Source organism: Chelonia mydas, chromosome 12 (genome assembly GCF_015237465.2).
Source record: "Chelonia mydas isolate rCheMyd1 chromosome 12, rCheMyd1.pri.v2, whole genome shotgun sequence".
In the NCBI taxonomy this organism is placed as follows: domain Eukaryota; kingdom Metazoa; phylum Chordata; order Testudines; family Cheloniidae; genus Chelonia; species Chelonia mydas.
Window position 1 is genome coordinate 29,385,461 of NC_051252.2, and position 16,045 is coordinate 29,401,505.

Consider the following 16,045-nt stretch of genomic DNA (forward strand, 5'->3'; position numbering starts at 1 on the left):
GCTCCAATTTCTGCTAGGGCCAGGGCTAGAGCAGGTGAAGCTTGCAAATCAGGGAGACGTAACAAACTCACTGATAGCCCCCGCTTGCTCCTTCAGAGAATGGATCTCAGTTCAAAAGAAAACCTGGGCCAGAGAATGGCATATGACTTGCCTTAGCCAAAGCCACAAAGCAAGTTATTTGGCAAAGCCATGACTAGAAGTCGGGATATTTTGGCTGTGGTTAGAAAACATTATAAATATTGAGTTATTCTTATTTTTTGTATGTTATTATGTTGATTTAAAATCTAAAATATGCTTTTTGTGGCTGAAACAAAATGCACCAACTGAATATATTCTAGAGCAGAAATTGCAGAATTATGAAAGCCCTGAGATAACTCTGCACATTTCCTACCATCCTGTACTTGCTTTCCGTTTGTTACTTTTTTACCAGAATTCATTGGGTTAATCATACGCATGTAAAAGCCTGTGTACTGTGCTACCAAAGTGCATATTAGACTATGGACATTTTAAAAATATTCTATCCAAATTCAGTGCACAGTAACCTGTGCTCGCTGAAAAGCTTGGATTTGTTGTCTTCCGATAAACTGAGCTGAATTCTCCCTATCTGTCTGTGAAGAGATTTGACATTGTGAGGGATACACTTTTATTTATGTATTTAGAGTCTGCAACATGATAGATGGAGACTGAGCTTTTCAGAGAGACTTAAAGAAGTTATGTGCCCAACTGCCATTATATTTTGATAGGAGGTAAGCCTAATTTTCTTAAGTCCCTTTGGAAATCCCAAACTGAAACAGCAAATTCACAGATGTATAGCAAAGGGGGAAAGATTGGGTTTCTCTTTTTGCTTCTGTATGATGTAAAAGAAAATCTGAAAGGTTCTCAAGCCCTGCCCACCCCTTCCTCTTGCCCCAAAGAAAAGCTATTTTTATATTTGTTTTTAACATTAGAAATTCTGGTCCTGAAACACCTTGATGACTGCATGACTAGTGAAATGACAACACCAAAGTCAAAAGTAAAAGATGAATAACTGAGAAGGGAAAGGTATCTTTGGTCCCAGAGTTAAACACTCTTCGATTTTTTATCTTTGTTGATAACTGTTTAGCTTCAATAGAAACCTCTATCATGTATCTTGCCAACTGGGGAATTTTATTTCCTTTATTTTTGTTTTTGTAACTGCAAACTTTGTCGGTGTTGAAAACATTGTCCATATCCTTTAAAAAATTAGCCATAATATCTGATTTCACAACCTTCTGCAACAGTGAATTCCAGAGATTTGCTTATACACTGAAAAACAAATAGTAATTCTTTTTGACCATTCTAAGGCTGCAGCCCATTGAGCAGCTTTGTTCTTCTTATGCAATCTGATAGGATAATGAGAAGTTCTGTTCTCCTCAAAAGGCATTATGTCCTCTGTGACTGTGACCACCTAGATCCAGTCCTCTCTAAACTCTCACAAAGAGTACTACAATTAAAAAACGTTCGTTTTTACAACAGATTTGTATCAATCTTGTAGCTCATTAAATGAAGACCGAAGAACTTAAAATGGACTTTGCTTCTTTTGACATAGGCCCACAGTGTCAGTTCTCACAGCAGTTCCTTTACCCTTAAATTAACATTCACTATGGGCCAGCACAAGCATCATTGCAAAAATAGCAGAAATGAGTTTTTAACTTCAGAGTGTTCATGCTTTTCATACATTTCTGAAAAAGGGTGTGTATACACAGAAATCTGCCTGGGGGCCCATTGCTACTGACTTATGCCACTAATAATAATTTACTGCACTACTAAATTACTTACTTGGAATGGGCTACACTAACCAAAGTAAATATGTGATTACTACACGTATCATTGAGTAAAACATAACTTCATCTGTCCGCATTTCAAAAATGCATGTGTGCACTGATGTGCCATTCTAACCCCATTCTTTTTCCATTAGTGGTACCTCTGCCGATATTTCTTCTCTGAGAAATGTTAATATTGCTGTATGAACTAATGTCAGAAAGGGGTGGGGGGCGGGCTATGACTTTAAGGAAACCATAGAGTCTTGTCCTTCAGAAAACCAGAGAATCCTGTGGCTCTGTTTGTGTGTACTAGGAAGCTCCTCCTTTTCCCTCTGCTGATTGAGGGACAAATTCCAAATTAGGGTAGGCAGATGCAAGTCCATGCATCCACTTATACCAGCCATGCTTTCTGATTAGTTTAGTACAATTGCTACCTAAAAACAAAGCAGATTGTCTTTATTATTTTCCTACACAGACCTTCCAAGGTAGACAGGATACAACTATGTGAGGAAAACTATTCTATACACATTCATTCCAGCTACCTCTGTCAAAAGAAAACATTCTATTTCTCTAAATTACCTGAGTCCACGGTCCAGGGCTCCATTCAGGTTGGCAGTCTTGGGTATTACATTTCTGTACTTGGGCTGGAGTGCTGACTGGACAAAGAGAATGTGCTACCACCTCTTCCTTTTGAAAAGTCTTTTTCTGGACGCATTGAATTGGGCGACTTTGTTGCCCTCCACCACAAGACTTGCTGCATACACTCCATTCACCTGTCGACCAGCTGATAGGAGAGAATGAATTATTTCTTACAAACACATGACTATAATGCACCCTATACAATCAGTATAGTGAAGATTAAGTTCAAATGCACAATCCAATCTATTCAATCCATTTGACTGGTGTTGCCGTTAAATAATTTGCGCAAGACTCATGCAGTCCATCTGCAAGAACATTTTGAAATGCAAGAAGAATAAATCTTGCAGCCCTTGCTCAGGAAAAACTCCCAGTAATTATTATTTTTATTTGCAGCTTAAATTTTATTTAAGCATATGGACGCTAATGCACATGGACCTTCGTGTATTATTGGTGCTGCGCAATTCTAGTCTTCCTCTCTTTGCTTTGGATAATAAATCTGTTTACAAAGTTCTCTTGCTCTTTAAAATAAAGCAGCAAAGAAATGGTTTGCTAAATTCAGTAACCCTGTCATTAGAGTTAAGAGGATTTAGATGCTGTCCCAAGACAAATACTTTTGGCAGTTTAACCAGCCAGATTATATGAAATCTAAATAAAACAATATCAAATTAACCAGCTGACTACTACTACTCCAATCACCCAACAAGGTTCACTGATGCATATCGTCACTAAAAATCACACAGGGCCCTCAGATGTATTGTTGAACTGCACAGGCGGGGTTCACTTTTGAAAATGAGCAATATTATTTGTAGTACAGTAGCACCTAGAGTGCAGAGCCCCATTGTGCTAGGCGTACAACAGATAACAAAGAGACAGTCCCTGTCCCAAAGAGCTCACAATCTACGTGAAAGACTATAGATAGCAGGTGGATGCAATGAACAGATGGAGGGAGCACAAGGAAACATATAAACAAATCCTGTGCCTATGGGAGAACCATGAACTGATCCAATCAAATTAATGAGTCTCCAAAACCTTCTCCCAATATCAAGCACTGAACTTAAACTGAATCTTTTAAAATAGGAATTCTCACTCTTTTTTATTATATGGACCCATCAAGATTGTCCCTTTTAATTCACAGCTGCATGGGCCACCAACTTTCCCATGCACTATCACAGCATAAGCCCTATGGCAACCAGAGCAGCTGCTTATATCAAACAGGAAGTATTTGAACTCTTGTAACTATGTGGAAGATGAGCACCCATTTCACCAGACTGTATTTCAGATCTGCGTGAAATCAAAATTAATTTGCATGTTTAAAAATGCATGACGGCTCCCTTGGGAGATTTCCTCTGGGAAAAGAAGAACTCCTGAATCGCAATCCAGATCTCCAGGTACCAAAAGCTGTGGGAAGTTTAAAGCTACCAATTCTAAGGACAAAGGAATTTTAACACACACATCATGCACCAAAGGCATTCCATACAATTTCAGGACTCCGGTGGTCTGCTGCTGTTGGACTAAATATGGAAATGGATATGGAAAGCTTGGAAGACTTTTCTAAGGAAGCAATAAAGAAGCATGGAGGTTGCCTTTTAACACTCTAGTGGGAATCTGAAAAATCTGAGACTTTCATCCTGATTAACAACCTGCTTTCACTCAGCCTGGATTTCTCTCTGCTTTTTGACAATAGCACTGTCAGGAAATAAATGTTTTTTCAAATTGGGAAAATAATATAACACTTATTTCAAGTAAATCTGGTCAATACTAGGATTTAAGAACTGTCTTCTCCTGTGTAGCCTACCTTGAAACATATGCTTCTGGAAAAGTCTTGGTTCTAACCAATTCTATAGGTTTTAATTAGTTATACTAATGGTACTGATCAGTTTGATAAGTAAACCAGCCAAAAAAAAAAATTGTTAGTTTTAAGAGCCTACATACAGTAGTTGCCTAGAAAATCTACCTTTTCATATGGAAGAGTTCAATAAACCTGCTTTATGCCTCTTGTAAACTGCCATTTTCCAAGAGTATCTTGGCTATGTTTCAAGAGTATTGTCCATTAGTTCAAATAAGCTCAATAATTATGACTAGATTTGGCAGCCCTTTCTCCAATCATAATAGTATGCAGTTCCGATGCCTTTGTGTATTCTTGCTGCATGAACTGAGTAGTAATTTTATTCCTTCTCATATTGAGTCTTTGTTCTCATTGTGCAGTAAGGATTTGTCCTTGAACCTTAAAGCTTTGTCTTCTTTTTTTATGATGTCATGTCAATATCATATTAACTTAAATGATAAGGAAGACACATTTGTCTTTCTCTCTTGCCTATTATGCCTACCAAATTTATACACGTTTTATATTCTGCTTACCACTTGTTATTCTTTGATTTCTCAATATCATGTATTACCGTAAATATCTGGGCATTTACAGCATGAATTGAGTGGAAGCTATTGCACACTGTAACATTATGGACTACATCCTCAAATGATACAATCTTCATTGAGTTCACGGGAGTTATTTTCACCAGCTGAAGATATGGCCCTATACATAGCTCAAATATACATTTAGTGAATGCCAAATATTCTGAACTTTGTATTCTGTGTTATGCTACAAAACAATCTGTTTTTCTGTTAAAATACATCAACTGTCCATCTTAAACTACTGAATCTGAGAATATCAATTTAATGCAGCATGGACGAATGATGTTGTATGTCAAAAATGTTTTTATTCACTATTAATTCTTATTAGCAGTATGTTTGACATACTAGCTTCAAAGGGCATGGAAAGCTCCCATTAATAGTAAGGCAGTTGCATACGTGGCCTGTTGCATGATTAAAATAAATGTTATATTTTAGAAACATTATACGAAGACAATGCCAAGTCGATATGAAGGCAATTATAAATAACTAAAAAAGATTGCTGGAAACATCAGAGATTGTTTTTTCTGTCTACAAGAAATTGAGTCCATTGGATAAAAATACATTTGGCAGAAGATAAGTCACATACAAACAGATTTTGTTTGGTTAGGAAGATTACTTAAAATTAGTATTCAGACAATAGTGTGGCTAAAGTCAAACCAAAGAAACTGCTGAAGCAGGCATATGGGGCTCTCACATGATATGCTACCACTATTTAAACCTTATCTCTATTTTTTTGTGCCTCTACGGTATAATTTGCCATTTGGATTTAATGTCCTGTGTTATAATTTTAAAATTTTGCAGGAAATTTCAAACTATTACTGAACCACTTTTAAGGGTGTTAAATGTATTACAAACTATAGACTTTAACTAAACCAAGGCCATTCCACAGTGCAAATCTTTTTGACTTATCCCACCAACATATTCCTGGATGGGGAAACAAATCCCATTAAATTTCACTAAATGTGCTGTGTTGATATAATAATCAGGTCTATGGTGGATTCAGCCAATTAGCGAGATATACAGTTCTATGTGCCTATCAGAAAGTACAACAAACACAAACACATGGTAACGCTACAGAAATACATAACACTTACTATGCTGGGCAGGGATTAGCATTGCACAGTTTTGTTTCAGTTAAAGGCTTTGTCCTTGGGCCACAAAAGGAGGAATTAACTCGTGTACGATGATCTTGTAAACAAACAGCTTTTGCTGTAATGTGCCCTAAGGAGATATCAAAAAGAAATACAATAAAATAAATTGTTACATTTGCTCCTTATATTTAGGGTATTGGTGTAGAAGGTTAAGTAACATAGACCAGACTCATCCCTAGTACAATTCCATGGATGTCAATGGAGTAACATGGGTGGGGGCAAACTGGCCACTTGAATTAATGTTAATTCACTTTTCTGCAATATAGGTGCGACGGCTGCCACTGAAGTCAGGTATTTCATTTTTATGACAAACAATCTATTGGCAGAAATTAAAACCACAGGTAGATCGCTGCAAAATGTAAGACTCAAACACCAAGCCACTCTTTGAGTTCTGTCTACCTGCAGAAACGATCAGAGAAAATTTCTTAGAGCTTTTCTCGGGTGTTTAGAAACTGTCCATCAAACCCTTTTGTCAACTTTTTATTCTACCTTTATAGCTATCTTTACGATCTTTGAGGCTGCTGTTCCTGGTGCATATCTACTTTGAACCATATTTGCTGGGAAAAGTCAATTGGGAAATTTGCCTATGAGTTCAACATATTAAGATTTAATCATAGGAAAACTGTACTGGTCTGAACCCAAACCATTTGGAACTTCCGGGCCTTCTGAATTGATGAAGCAATTCTGACCCAAACTCTGGTAAATGTGCAAAACAGCTGTATGCTCTTGATTGCAAGTGAATTTATTCTGAGTCAAACTCTTCTCACCCTACTTCACACAAATAATCCCATTGAAACTTTCTGTGGAACATATACGAGGCTCATTCCATAAAGAGATAGTCCATTGATTTCATTTGGGGCTGCAAATGATTTAAGAGCATTCCATAGATTTACTTTTCTACTTTGTAACTTACTTCACATACAGTCTGTGGGCACAACAAAGAGAAAACTGGGAAATACAAAGGCATTTCTGGCTACTGCTATCTATTTTTTAAATAGAGATTTTATCTGTATGCTACTCTCAGTGGGGCAGATTCTGATATCTTTACTCATGCTGAATAGCACCTTACTCCATGAGTAGTTCCACTGATTTGCTGGTAAATATGTCAATGAAACTTACAAAATATTTTCATGAGCCTCGCTTAGATTTTCTATCTACATGTTCTCACGTGCCTGTTGCCTGTCTCCACTCTTTGTCCCAGAATTAGGTTTAATGACAGAATTTCCAGGATTTCGAAAAAGTAAATAAATGTATAATAAAATCTTTCCTTGAAAAAGAAAGGAAAGGTTTATCATTCAGCTACATGGACTTTCAGAGATAGACTTTGATGAACTCAGCTATTTGGGATTAAATTTACACATGCTCTCTATTGCCTCCTGAACATGATGTTTTAGACCTTTACAAAGCTACAGGGATTTGGAGTGGAGAGTGTTTTAAAAAGGAATGAAAGAAAGAAAGGGTGGGATGTAAGAGAACTACCTACCCCCGCCACAGGAAGCTGAGCAGTCTGACTGCACTGTCACCCAGGAGTAGCTATGTCTTTTGGCAGATGTCTTGTTCTCATTGATGATCTTGGGGAATGTGTATTCCCAAGCAATACCTGGATTTTTGCCTTGTAACAGGATCTAAAGAGTATAGGGGGGGAAAAGAGGGGAATTAAAAAATACGCAAATTCTGGAATTCTTAAGGTAGCTGAGAATGTTTAAAGATGTCTATATGGAGTATTTTTATACATGTTACATTTCTGAAAGAGTATTCAGAACTAACTCCTGCAGCTACAATGCACCTTTGTAACACTGAAATGTCCTGGTTCCAATAGTGGTGTGATATGGCCAAACCTTGACGGGGATGGCACTTCATGCAACAGGGAACACAGTGGAATAGTGCGCGCAATGTGGGGCATGAGTCAACACCCTTGGAAGTCAATGGAAAGAGCCCACTGAGTTAGGTGGGAGTTATATCAGGTTCAGGAAGTGGAGATAGCATCTGCTAGTATGAGGTGACACCAAAGGCACCATGATAAATATTTTTCTCAGTATGGTCTTGCCCCACATGTTCCTTGGCTACTCAGAATAAATGCCTCTTTAAAGTGTGGATCCCTGAATCCACTGGGGTTCTGTACAGGTACTGGACTTTTCTTGTGGTGGTTCAGCTGCTTGCTTGAAGCCACAGTCTCTGATGCTGGGTGAAACTCAGTGTCCCATGCTATTCAGAATGTTAAGCTAACTGATCCTTTCCAGCATTGAACTCCAGTTCAGCAAGGCGTTTAAGTCCCATTGCTTCAGTGCTAAATACCTTGCTGACATAGAGTCTGAGTGAGTGAGTAGGAATGTGGGTGAAGGTTGGCGCAGATGTGGTTGAAGATGTCTCTCTTGCTTTTGGATCCAGGGGACACAAAATAGCTGTTTTGCCTCTAAACAGGTACTCCTGCATGCTTATAGTCACACAGTAAATCCACAGCAAATGCAGCTGCTGATGAGAAGTTTGCGGGGCGGAGGGTGGCTGAAGTCAATGGGGCTATGACAATTACATCACCCAAGGATCTGCCCAAGCATGTCTAATATGGGGAAGTCTGTATCGCTCCCTTGTGCATTGGCATATCGCCCATCCTATTTTTGGTCTGGGAAGACCTGGCTCACAGTAGAAATTTTATAGAAAACAGGTCTTTTGATTATAATAATGCTGTGACCACTTCGTTCGGGTGGTCTGGCTGCTGGTGGTGCTCCTCAATGTGTGTCTTCACTATATTTAATATATTACTGGTGAATTACATTGCACCTTTCATGGGAACAACTTCCTAAAATTTACTGCAGTCATTCCAACAAAAAAATAAAATAAATACAAGCTTCATAAAAGCCTGACACATATTTGAACTCAAATTTGAACTGAAGCAGAAATTTCCATTTTATAATATTTCTTTTAGTTAGGGGAGTTTTACCAGCTAAAATACACTAGTGTCCATGTTCAATAGAAACTGTGCCTTGCATAGAATACTTCTAAAATTACAATGTTCTGTTAAGTTTTATTCCTTGAATAATATAGCCACTCCAAAGATAGAGAACAGGTGCAGTTAACTTCACTTCCTAACCACAGGGTTTGATATGCATTAGAGTTTAAAATAGGATTCCGGTCTATGTTAATAACTCACTTCAGGGACATTAATCAAATATGGTGGGCAGTCAGTATCACCAAATGTCTGCACGAGTAGATCTATGTAGGTAGCAGACATTGCTAAACAGAGGGGTTTCAAAAACCAGCAGCAAACTTTCATTGTATCTTTTTATGATCAAGAGCAACATAATAAATTTTTTAAAGGCAGTCAAGGGATTTAAACTATTCTGAAAATGTATATATTGGAAAAAAGAAATGACCCATGACAGTGAAAAATTTAGAAGAAATGTACATGAACTCTAGTGCAATAACGTTGAACATATGAAGGATCTGGACAGAGTGCTATTTACATCTGCAGGAAAAAAATGGATGATATATTTTCCATTGCTACTAGCCAGATATTTTATTTCAGTTTGTGAATCTTGATATTGATCCAAACTGGGAATATAGGAGTTCAGGTCTGTAACAGGCAAAATATATTAATCCAGCAGAATAATAGCATACTCTGGTTTATTGCAAGATTCTGATACAAAACACCTAATACTCAGATGAGTTTAAGTTTGGGTATTTTATGTGAAACCAGTGGTGGAAACAACATATGGCTACGAGCACAGAGTTTGATTCATGACAATACTAAGATATGTTTTGTATCCATGTGTGTAATAGTATTTAAAGTAATTATCCATTCTCACATTTTAAAGAATAGTCAATATTAATGTTTATAGTACACATATGAAGATAGAATCAAGTGTCACCTTCTAGTAATAATACTCAGAAAAACTACGTGATTCAGGCTGCAAAGTCAAACACTCAAAAGTTAGGAAATACTGGAATTAAGGTTGTCTGTGTAACTTTAATTTGGCCTTTCCGTGCATATATATTATGATATAGTCTTTAACTACATGATCACATACTATTTGTCCACAGGACCCCTGCCTTTCTTGGTGCACACAATGGGTGATGTTTGCTTTATGAGCTGCTATTTTATATTTAGTTTTATCCTCACTGTTTAATGTGTGGCTGCATGCCCTATTTACTGCACAATGATCAAACCATGCTTAGAAGGTAGAACTATTAATTTTGTCATCGACTTTTCCATAGCTATAGCATGTGGGTGCTTCACAAACATTAATAATTTTCTCAACACCCCAGTAAAATAACAGTGGGGTATCATCCCCATTTTACTGATAGGAAGCTGAAGTACAGAGAGATTTAGGTCAAAAATGTCCATTACTTTTTGGTGCCCAATCTGAGACACCTAGGACCTGATTTTTTATTGTAGGTATCATGGAGCACTTTATATGTTCAAAGCACAATTCCAATTGACTTCAGTTGCAGTGGAGAGAGATCAGCCCCATGGTCTCAAGCTGGACTTTCATAAAATGAGAAACACACCATTAGTGGCCACCTGTGAAATGTTTGGTGTAAGTGACTTGCCCAGCATCACACAGTAACTCTGTGGCAGAGGCAGGGATAGAATCCAATTTTCCAGGGCAGCATTCTACTGCCTTTAACGTGAGACCCTTTTTCTTCCTACAATACCCTGCTTCATTCACTACACACCTTCCAGCTTCTGTAACAAATAAAGCAGGAGTCCTACAGACAACAGGTTCCTTCACTGTACAGCCCTATTCTGTCCCCAGAGCAGGTCCATTCTGTGCACTGAATGAGGCAGGGGTCCTGTCAGAAGATAGCATGTGATCATGTAATTAAAGACTGTATCATAATGCACATGCACGAGGTGGGGCGCAGGAGGGAAAAATTAGCATTGCCCAGGCAACCTTATTTCTGGCATTTCCTAATTTTCAAGTGCGTGACTTTGCAACCTTAATAATGCTCTTTTAACGTGTCTAGGTGTATAATTTGCTAGGTTTTTAAAAAAGCAAACTGAATAAACAGAAATTCTATCGTGTACCATCATATTGACACCTGCACGAGCCACCAGCAGGGTTGGAACCTTTAGATCCACCAAAAAGATCCCTGTCACCTCAGCTAACAGAGTAACTGATAGCAATAGTAAGTTGCAAATTGTTATGTAGACCAGCTCTACAGAGGGATGAGAGACACAGCTGTTCCAGTGGTTTTTTTGCTGACGGCAGAGGAACTGAGATGCAGGGATCTTGGGTTCCATTCCAGCCTCTGCAAGGAAGTGTGCTCTAGTGGGCCCATTTAATCCAAGCTTGACCCCTTCAGCCATCTCCTCCAACCTGTCACTGTCCCAGTCCTGTATCTTTCCCACTCCTCAGGCTTCTCATTTCAGTCCCAGTTCCCCCTGCCCCACTGGCTTCTTGTCCCCAGTCTTTATGCTCAACCACTCCCAGTTCCCCCCTCCAGGCTCCTTATTCAATCTGTCTCTTTTGCCCCCAAGCCTCCAGTTGCCCTCACCCATGTTCTCCATCCCCACTGGCTCTCAGTCCCAGTCTCCTTGCCCTGGAAGCCAACTCTCCACCCCAACTCCTATGTCCAATTTCACACTCTTATCAACCTCCAGTGGCAGTCTCCCTTCCCCTCACCCAGACTCCCTAACTCAATCTACTTCCCCCACCACTCCCAGGTCTGGCTCTTGTCCCCTGTGCATTTGAATCAGGCAATTTCCTCCTCCTCACTGCCTGGTAGGCTGGCCAGTTTTTAAACCAGACAGTCCTACTTTTGTAATGTTTGTCCTCCATCTGGTTCTGAGACAAAACCGGATGTGGTTTTGTCTGTTATCAGATGGGGGACACCATAATGTATGATGTGCAGCTCCCGCATCGCTGCCACCGTGACCTCTCATGCACAGCATGTGTGCATGGCCATGCCAGTGGTACGCTCGGTCTTTAAAATGGCATCCCCTGGGCAGTGTGACCTCTCGTGTACTGTGTGTGTGAGGTCACGCCAATGGGGGTAGGGTCATGCCAGCAGGGGCAGGCCAATGCCATATCCACTAGCACCCAATGTCTGGTGTTCTGGGAATATGCAACTGACCACGCTGCTGCCTGGGCATCAGCAGGGGGCACCGAGAATCCTGATCTCAGTTCTGGTGCTCATCTCCTGCACACAGCATCCTAGAGTTACAATTGCAGGGAAAGTCCTACTCAGGCCTGGGCTGAAGCATGCTCAGTTCAGACAGAATCTTTGGGGAATTTAGCTATGGTGCTCTGGCAAGTCTCTTCTGAGCATCGCAAACTATGATTTTTTTCCAAAGGTTTATAACGTGGCCAAATTTGGGCAGATTTTCACAGGGAAAATCCCTGACCTAAAGGCCACCTCCCTGCCAAATTTCAAATGCCCCAAAGCCTGGGAGTGCTACAGCTTTCCAAGTAAAGGTCACCAAAAAATTTTAACATGGTCAAAACATCAATTTTCTCCTCCTCTGTCCTCACTCTCAGAAAGGGCTGAACTCTTTCGGCTGAAAGTTTCCAAAAAAGAAAACAAACCTCCCCTCCCCCGAATCCTGAGGCAGAAACCTCAGCCGAAATTATTAAAGTTTGGCAAAGATATAAGCAACTAAATTAGGGTCTTACAATGGGCCATGTCAGGCCACATGTCAGTGCTACCAGATTGGCCTATAAAAAAAACTGAAAGGCTACTGTGAAGGATTTGTTAGCATGCAAAAGAAATTCAATAATAATAATTTATTAACTCTATTGCAGTAGCACATAGGCGTTCTAATCATGAACTAGGACTCCTCTGTGCTACATGTTTTACAAATAAAGAAGACAGTCCCTGCCCCAAAGACCTTACACAAAGGGATGTTTTATATTTACTGCAGTCTCCAAAGATAGCTCTGATTAGCCCTGCTCAGGTGACCAAATGCTGCCATATGACATGCAAATTGATTCATAAAGGCTTTATGCCCCTTTTGTAACAATATCATACCTTGTCTGACCTTCCCGTAAGAGGACAGGTGCCAGTGACACAGTGATAATCTGAAGTATATATAGTCCGAGACCATGTCCACTGGTGTAATTACATTGTGCCCAGCACAATAGGACCCTGATGCTAAGTGGCACTACCAATACTAATTACCTATTATTTATTTCTACAAATGTTTGCTTTTGCAAATGAGTCTATTTATTTTTTTTACATGCAGCCTTGGACTGCTGATGGTTTTAAAAATAGGTGTTAGAAGCTGTTGGGGAAGGTGAATAAAGGAGAATAAATTACTGCAGCCGGGGAAGAGTAGATGTTAATTCCCTATTTATACCTGCTCAGCTACTCTGGCCAGTAAGCAGCCTAAGTTAGAACCCCTCCTTAACCACTCGATCCTAGGAGGAGATACTGGGAGAGCAGGGACTGCATTCTGCAGCAGATTTGGATGTAAGAGCTGGGTATGCTGAGCAAGGGGAGGGAGGGACCTAATGCCTCCTTACACCCCTGCTCAGCCTAGTAATGGGAGAATAATCTAGCTGTATTAAAATATTGCAGATCAGGTATTGTACAACTTAAAATTGCATAAATATAATTTATATTCCATGGCATTCATGTTAAACATATTGTTTAATGTTCATCTAAGTTATCATCAAGGAAAGTTTCAATTTGCCAAAGAAACAAGCATATACATAGCTCTTCTATCATATTTTCAAACATTCTCTATAAAGCCCTTCCTTAATAACCCAATATTTAAAGTCTGCATATATAGCCAAGTTGTTAGACCTACAAATTTGGAAAGACCTCCAGTTTCAGTCTACTTAACTGGATTCATTCCAGAGACTTTTCAGCCAACTGGCATTTGCTCCCAAATTTACAGCTGGCAAACAACCTTCTTAAACATTTCCAGGTCCTCTGTAGAACTGTTTAATGTCTACCTTTAACACACCAACCACCTGACTTCAGACACAACACTCAGCAGCTCGGACCACAGTGCGCAGAGTTATAAAATTTACAGCTTCTTGAGTCTGAAAACCACAGGCTCTATGGCTGGAATCTGCCAAATCTATTCTGAAGAAAGAAGACTGCACCTTTTGCTTAGGGCATAAAATGTTAAAACAATGGATAAATTGAATTCTCTTGAGTAAATAAACCTTTTCTTTTGCTGCTAATTTTGATTTCAAAGCTAAAACAATAAATTTTCTAAACCAGCTGTGCATCTGCTTCTCTGTTTAAGGCCCTTTTTTCATTGCTATCCCAGGTTTCCCATGTAATACTTAAATTTGTGAGTCAAACCTTTTAAATGCCTATCAATACATCCTTTCCATGACTGGCTTTTTAGTTTTAAACTGGGTTTTCATGTAAGAAGCATAAATTAAGCCACTGGTAATATATTTATTAGTTTCACTGACTTAAGATAAAAGCCTGACAGCGCATGATGTACAAGACAACTTACAAATGGTGCTTTTAGCTAGTCGAGAAAATGAATGAATATTTCTGGGAAGGGCAGGTAGACAAAAGTTATCATTAGAAATAAATATATTTTAAAACAAGAACCACAAAAAGCTATCATGATAGTTATTGCCTACCTGCCCTTTATAGCAATAATCATTCATTTTGTCAACTCTTTAGAACCACCAACCATCACTAAATATTTTTTATATTTTCTCATACTGCATCTGTGTAATGTTCATAGATGGGCTTGAATCAAAACTCTGAATCCTACTACCTCACCCAAGTTTTGAGAAGTTTTAGATATGGATCCAGATTTTGTGATCACTTCCATCTCTGGCACTGACTGGTCATTTCTATAGGTGAGGTATCACCAATGATGGCAGACCAATGAGTCTGCAGGCTTCTGTGTGGGGGAGGTTAGTATCTTGTTGAACTGGTAGTGTTCTTGGAAAGATCACTGCAGTTTTCACCTATCATGAACCAATCTGACATTTAATGGACTGGCATTCCTAGTAGGTTACAAATCAAATACATTTCTTTGGCAGCTTAGTTACACAAAAAAAATTGTACTTCCTGTTCATTTTCAACATACTGAGCCAGATTCTTATTTCATTTACATCTCCATAAATCTTGAGTTATTGCACTGATTTCAACAGAATTTACTCTGTTTTCATTGGTGTAAATGAGACCAGAATCTCATGTACTGTATGCTGTGGGAGGCTGCCAAAAAAGCCTATTTGGAATACAGGAATGCCATATTAGAGTGGTCCATCTAGTTTCCTGTTTCTGAGAGTGGCTAATACCAGATGCTTCAGAGGAAAGCACAAAAACCCTGGAGCAGACAACTACAGAAGAGGAAGAGTCTTTCTTCCACCTGTCATTTGGTGGTTGGCTTAAGCTGTGAAACTCACGGGTTTATTTATATCCTTTTAAAAATTTCTAGAAGGCATCATAATATCTTACAATTAGCTTATGAGAAATCAGGACTCTTCAGCCAATTCCTCTAAGGTCATTTAAAAATAAACAAGAGGTATCCTTGGAAAGTCCTGTATGATTTCATTCCTACTTGCAGCTGTTTCAGATTTATCCTCTTTTGTTATTGTGTCTCCTTCTTTTTACTGTTCACATGCTAAATGCACTATTTTAAGGGATACTGTCCAACTAATCTCTTTTCACTAAAGCAGGATCCTTTTATCCCTTATGTAGGATCTACATCTGTATCTTATAAGCACATCTCTGCTCTCTTCAACTCACTTTCTCTTTAGGAGAAATCAATACAAATTTATCATCTGGTCGCTAACAACAACTGTAACGCTTTACAACTGCAACCTGGCTGTCTCCTAGTGGCAGTTAGATAATCAGTAAAGTCGTTCCACCTGGCTTCCTTTCCCTTTCCCCCATTCAACAAAGAGGAAGTGATTTATTGATTTTAATTAGACATCTTTTCCTGCTTTGAAGCTACATTCACCTTCTCTTCCTGTGAATGTTCGCCTCTTTGTAAAACATCCCATCCATCTGTTAGTTATTGCTGTTGAGATAAACCCATCTTCTTTCACAGAGTTTTCATTTTTCCTTGATTCAATATTTCAGGTATGTTTGCTGAAGACTTTAATGTTCCCAATTATTTTATGTCACATCATCCTGAGAAAG

At 39.0% G+C, this 16,045-nt stretch overlaps 1 protein-coding gene across 2 annotated transcripts in view; it reads right to left on the reverse strand.

Annotated features, from left to right (window-relative positions):
- Positions 1-16,045, reverse strand: part of ADAMTS18 (ADAM metallopeptidase with thrombospondin type 1 motif 18) — a 95,415-nt gene that overhangs the window by 11,754 nt on the left and 67,616 nt on the right. For both annotated transcript variants that reach the window (XM_043526396.1, XM_043526395.1), the window contains 3 exons: positions 7,464-7,605; positions 5,924-6,050; positions 2,361-2,565 (listed from right to left, as the gene is read on the reverse strand). In XM_043526396.1, the coding sequence (XP_043382331.1) occupies positions 2,361-2,565; positions 5,924-6,050; positions 7,464-7,605 (474 nt within the window). The remainder of the gene's footprint in view (positions 1-2,360; positions 2,566-5,923; positions 6,051-7,463; positions 7,606-16,045) is intronic.